This window comes from Coregonus clupeaformis, unplaced genomic scaffold, assembly GCF_020615455.1.
Source record: "Coregonus clupeaformis isolate EN_2021a unplaced genomic scaffold, ASM2061545v1 scaf0838, whole genome shotgun sequence".
In the NCBI taxonomy this organism is placed as follows: Eukaryota; Metazoa; Chordata; class Actinopteri; order Salmoniformes; family Salmonidae; genus Coregonus; species Coregonus clupeaformis.
This window is the reverse complement of record NW_025534293.1, coordinates 44,001-50,000: the sequence shown is the minus strand read 5'-3', so window position 1 is coordinate 50,000 and position 6,000 is coordinate 44,001. Positions and strand designations below refer to the sequence as shown.

At 43.4% G+C, this 6,000-nt stretch overlaps 1 protein-coding gene across 1 annotated transcript in view; it reads right to left on the bottom strand.

Moving 5' to 3' along the window:
* LOC121556629 (FRAS1-related extracellular matrix protein 2-like) overlaps positions 1–6,000 on the bottom strand; it is a gene marked incomplete at its 5' end in the record, with an annotated part of 146,481 nt that overhangs the window by 105,291 nt on the left and 35,190 nt on the right. Inside the window, one exon of the mRNA XM_045216882.1 lies at positions 499–624. Coding sequence (XP_045072817.1) covers positions 499–624 — 126 coding nt within the window. The remainder of the gene's footprint in view (positions 1–498; positions 625–6,000) is intronic.

Below are 6,000 nucleotides of genomic sequence, written 5' to 3'. Positions count from 1 at the left end.
AACCCATATTTATGTTTATTTATTTTCCCATTTGTACTTTAACTATTTGCACATTGTTACAACACTGTATATAGCCATAATATGACATTTGAAGTGTCTTTATTCTTTTGAAACTTCTGAGTGTAATGTTTACTCTTAATATTTATTGTTTATTTCACTTTTGTTTACTATCTACTTCACTTGCTTTGGCAATGTTAACATATGTTTCACAAAGCCCTTAAATTGAATTGAAATTGAATTGAGAGAGCGGAAGAAAGAGAGAGAGAGAGAGAGAAGAGAGAGAGAGAGAGAGAGAGAGAGAGAGAGAGAGAGAGGTACTGTACCCTTCTGTGGAGAGAGCGAGAGAGAGAGAGAGAGAGAGAGAGAGAGAGAGAGAGAGAGAGAGAGAGAGAGAGAGAGAGGTACTGTACCCTTCTGTGGAGAGAGGGATGAGAGAAGGAGAGGAGAGAGGGATGAGAGGAGGAGAGAGAGAGAGAGACTGAGGGCGAGGTACTGTACCTTGCTGAGTGTAGCAGATCACCATGAGTTCCTGGCTGATGTCTCCACTCCTGTGGACAGGTACCAGCATCTCTCCAACATCCTCCTTTACCCAGTAACTGGGCTGTGGGATGAACACTGTCGACTCTGGAGGAGCGGAGGAGTAGAGGAGAGGAGGGGATGACGAGAGAGAGAGAGGAGGGGAGCAGAGGATAGGAGAGAGAGAAGAGGGGAGTGGAGGAGAGGAAGGACGGGAGCAGAATAGAGGAGGGGAGGTGAGGAGAGAGAGGGGAGGGGAGGAGAGGAGGTGAGGAGAGAGAGAGGAGGACAGAGGGGGATGGGAGAGTGTTAATCACATGTCAGATTGAACTGAAACATGGCCAATGCACAATAACTTGTCTGCATATGAAATGCCCCTTTCCTTTTCTTTCCTAGACTGAAGAACAAGTGAGTTTGACATCCATTTCTAAATACTGGGAGGTCACAGTAACCTCACAGTCTCTCTCTCTCTCTCTCTCTCTCTCTCTCTCTCTCTCTCTCTCTCTCTCTCTCTCTCTCTCTCTCTCTCACTCTCTCTCTCTCACTCTCTCTCTCTCTATGTCTCTATCTCTCTCTGTATCCAGCTGTCTCTCTCTCTCTGTCTCTCTGTTTCTCTTTCACTCTGTCTCTCTCGCTCTGTCTGTATCCTGCTGTCTCTCTCTCCCTCTGTACCTCTTTCTCTGTCAGCGAAGAGTACAGTGAGGGAAAAAATTATTTTTTAATGATAGGTTTATTTGAACAGTGAGAGACAGAATAACAACAAAAAAATACAGAAAAACGCATGTCAAAAATGTTATAAATTGATTTGCATTTTAATGAGGGAAATAAGTATTTGACCCCCTCTCAATCAGAAAAATGTCTGGCTCCCAGGTGTCTTTTATACAGGTAACGAGCTGAGATTAGGAGCACACTCTTAAAGGGAGTGCTCCTAATCTCAGCTTGTTACCTGTATAAAAGACACCTGTCCACAGAAGCAATCAATCAATAAATCAGATTCCAAACTCTCCACCATGGCCAAGACCAAAGAGCTCTCCAAGGATGTCAGGGACAAGATTGTAGACCTACACAAGGCTGGAATGGGCTACAAGACCATCGCCAAGCAGCTTGGTGAGAAGGTGACAACAGTTGGTGCGATTATTTGCAAATGGAAGAAACACAAAAGAACTGTCAATCTCCCTCGGCCTGGGGCTCCATGCAAGATCTCACCTCGTGGAGTTGCAATGATCATGAGAACGGTGAGGAATCAGCCCAGAACTACACGTGAGGATCTTGTCAATGATCTCAAGGCAGCTAGGACCATAGTCACCAAGAAAACAATTGGTAACACACTACGCCGTGAAGGACTGAAATCCTGCAGCGCCCGCAAGGTCCCCCTGCTCAAGAAACCACATATACACGCCCATCTGAAGTTTGCCAATGAACATCTGAATGATTCAGAGGAGAACTGGGTGAAAGTGTTGTGGTCAGATGAGACCAAAATCGAGCTCTTTGGCATCAACTCAACTCACCATGTTTGGAGGAGGAGGAATGCTGCCTATGACCCCAAGAACACCATCCCCACCGTCAAACATGTAGGTGGAAACATTATGCTTTGGGGGTGTTTTTCTGCAAAGGGGACAGGACAACTTCACCGCATCAAAGGGACGATGGACAGGCCATGTACCATTAAACTTTGGGTGAGAACCTCCTTCCCTCAGCCAGGGCATTGAAAATGGGTCGGGGATGGGTATTCCAGCATGACAATGACCCAAAACACACGGCCAAGGCAACAAAGGAGTGGCTCAAGAAGAAGCACATTAAGGTCCTGGAGTGGCCTAGCCAGCACCTTTAGGTGCCTTTTGGCAAACTCCAAGAGGGCTGTCATGTGCTTTTTACTGAGAAGTGGCTTCCATCTGTCCACTCTACCATAAAGGCCTGATTGGTGGAGTGCTGCAGAGATGGTTGTCTTTCTGGAAGGTTCTCCAATCTCCACAGAGGAACTCTGGAGCTCTGTCAGAGTGACCATCGGGTTCTTGGTAACCTTCCTGACCAAGGCTTTCTCCCCCGATTGCTCAGTTTGGCCTGGCGGCCAGCTCTAGGAAAATACTTGGTGGTTCCAAACTTCTTCCAGTTAAGAATGATGGAGGCCACTGTGTACTTGGGGACCTTCAATACTGCAGACATTTTTTGGTTCCCTTCCCCAGTTCTGTGCTTCGACACAATCCTGTCTCGGAGCTACAGACAATTCCTTCGACCTCATGGCTTGGTTTTTGCTCTGACATGCACTGTCAACTGTGGGACTTTATATAGACAGTTGTGTGCCTTTCCTAATAATGTCCAATCAATTGAATTTACCACAGGTGGATTCCAATCAAGTTGTAGAAAACATCTCAATGATGATCAATGGAAACAGGACGCACCTGAGCTCAATTTCCAGTCTCATAGCAAAGGGTCTGAATACATATGTAAATATGATATTTATGTTTTTTATTTTTAATACATTTGCAAAATTACTAAAAACCTGTGTTCGCTTTGTCATTATGGGGCATTGTGTGTAGATTGATGAGGATTTTTTATTTTATTTAATCAATTTTAGAATAAGGCTGTAATGTAACAAAATGTGGAAAAAGTCAAGGGGTCTGAATACTTTCCCAATGGACTGTACAGCAGTATGTGGACACCCCTTCAAATTAGTGGATTCAGCTATTTCAGCCACACCCGTTGCTGACAGGTGTATAAAATCGAGCAACCAGCCATGCAATCTCCATAGACAAACATCGGCAATAGAATAGCCTTACTGAAGAGCTCAGTGACTTTCAACGTGGCACCGTCATAGGATACCACCTTTCCAACAAGTCAGTTCGTCTAATTTCTGCCCTGCTAGAGGTGCCCCGGTCAACTGTAAGTGCTGTTATTGTGAAGTGGAAATGTCTAGGAGCAACAACGGCTCAGCGGTGAAGTGGTAGCCCACATAAGCTCACAGAACGGGAACGCCGAGTGCTGAAGCGCGTAGCGTGTAAAAATCACCTGTCCTCGGTTGCAACACTCATTACCGAGTTCCAAACTGCCTCTGGAAGCAACGTCAGCACAAAAACTGTTCGTCGGGAGCTTCTTGAAATGGCTTTCCATGCCGCCACAAGCCTAAGATCACCATGCGCAATGCCAAGCGTCGGCTGGAGTGGTGTAAAGCTCGTCGCCATTGGACTCTGGAGCAGTGGAAACGCGTTCTCTGGAGTGATGAATCACGCTTCACCATCTGGCAGTCGGACAAACGAATCTGGGTTTGGCGATTGCTAGAATAACGCTTCCTGATCCAATGCATAGTGCCAACTGTAAAGTTTGTTGGAGGAAGAATAATGGATCTGGGGCCGTTTTTCATGGTTCGGGCTAGGCCCCTTAGTTCCAGTGAAGGGGAATCTTAACGCTACAGAATACAATGACATTCTAGACAATTCTGTGCTTCCAACTTGTAAAAACTTGGGGAAGGCCCTTTCCTGTTTCAGCATGACAATGCCCCCGTGCACAAAGCGAGGTCCATACAGAAATGGTTTGTCGAGATCGGTGTGGAAGAACTTGACTGGCCTGCACAGAGCCCTGACCTCAACCCCATCGAACACCTTTGGGATGAATTGGAACGCCGACTGCGAGCCAGGCCTAATCGCCCAACATCAGTGCCCGACCTCACTAATGCTCTTGTGGCTGAATGGAAGCAAGTCCCCACAGCAATGTTCCAACATCTAGTGGAAAGCTTTCCCAGAAGAGTGGAGGCTGTTATAGCAGCAAACTGGGGACCAACTCCATATTAATGCCCATGATTTTGGAATGAGATGTTCAACGAGCAGGTGTCCACATATTTTGGGTCAAATAGTGTAGCAAGAAAATAAAATAAAGAGAGAGGAAAAACATAGATGTATGGGTAAGGCCAAAATGTCACAAATATTCCAACTTCAATCATTTCTCAATTATGCTTTAAGTTACAAATGTCAAATGTATGTCAACAATGCTTCCTCCAAAGGACCCCTTTATGGATAAAATGTCGTGAAAATCCCCAAAGTCGTGGTATTTCTTTGTTTGGTGAGGAATCACAGAGAGAGAGAGAGAGAGAGAGAGAGAGAGAGAGTGAGAGAGAGAGAGAGAGAGAGAGAAAGAATAAGTGAAAGTGAGGCTGGAAATAGACAGTGAAAGAAAGAAGTGAGTCCATTACTCTGACATAAATCCATTCCTCTCCTTCAAGCTGAGAGTGTGACAGAGAGACACCTAATGCATCACTGTAAATCAATCTGTTAAAACCCAGGGGTCTACTGGGCCACACAGCAGGGGTCAGAGAGTTGTGTGGTTCTCTTTCCAAAACTCTCTCCTTCTCTTACTCATTTCAATTTAAGGGCTTTATTGGCATGGGAAACGTATGTTAACATTGCCAAAGCAAGTGAAGTAGATAGTAAACAAAAGTGAAATAGACAATAAATATTAACAGTAAACATTACACTCAGAAGTTTCAAAAGAATAAAGACATTTCAAATGTCATATTATGTCTATATACAGTGTTGTAACAATGTGCAAATAGTTAAAGTACAAAAGGGAAAATAAATTAAACATACATATAGGTTGTATTTAACAATTGTGTTGGTTCTTCACTGGTTGCCCTTTTCTTGTGGTAACAGGTCACAAATATTGCTGATGTGATAGCACACTGTGGTTTTTCACCCAGTAGATATGGGAGTGGATTTGATTGGATTTGTTTTCGAATTCTTTGTGGGTCTGTGTAATCTGAGGGAAGTATTTGTCTCTAATATGGTCATACATTTGGCAGGAGGTCTCCCTCTCTCTCTCTCTCGCTCTCTCTCTCTCTCTCTCTCTCTCTCTCTCTCTCTCTCTCTCTCTCCCCATTTAATGCTACTCCATCTAACGCTATTCCATCTAATGCTATTCCATCTAATGCTATTACATTTAATGTTATTCCATTTAATGCTATTCCATCTAACACTATTCCATCTAATGCTATTCCATCTAATGCTATTCCATTTAATGTTATTCCATTTAATGCTATTCCATTTAATGCTATTCCATCTAATGCTATTCCATCTAATGCTATTCCATTTAATGCTATTCCATCTAATGCTATTCCATCTAATGCTATTCCATCTAATGCTACTCCATCTAATGCTATTCCATCTAATGCTATTCCATCTAATGCTATTCCATCTAATGCTATTCCATTTAATGCTATTCCATCTAATGCTATTCCATTTAATGCTATTCCATTTAATGCTACTCCATCTAACGATATTCCATCGAATGCTATTCCATCTAATGCTATTCCATCTAATGCTATTCCATCTAACGCTATTCCATCTAACGCTATTCCATCTAACACTATTCCATCTAATGCTATTCCATCTAATGCTATTCAATTTAATGCTATTCCATCTAATGCTATTCCATCTAATGCTATTCCATCTAATGCTACTCCATTTAACGCTATTCCATCTAATGCTATTCCATCTA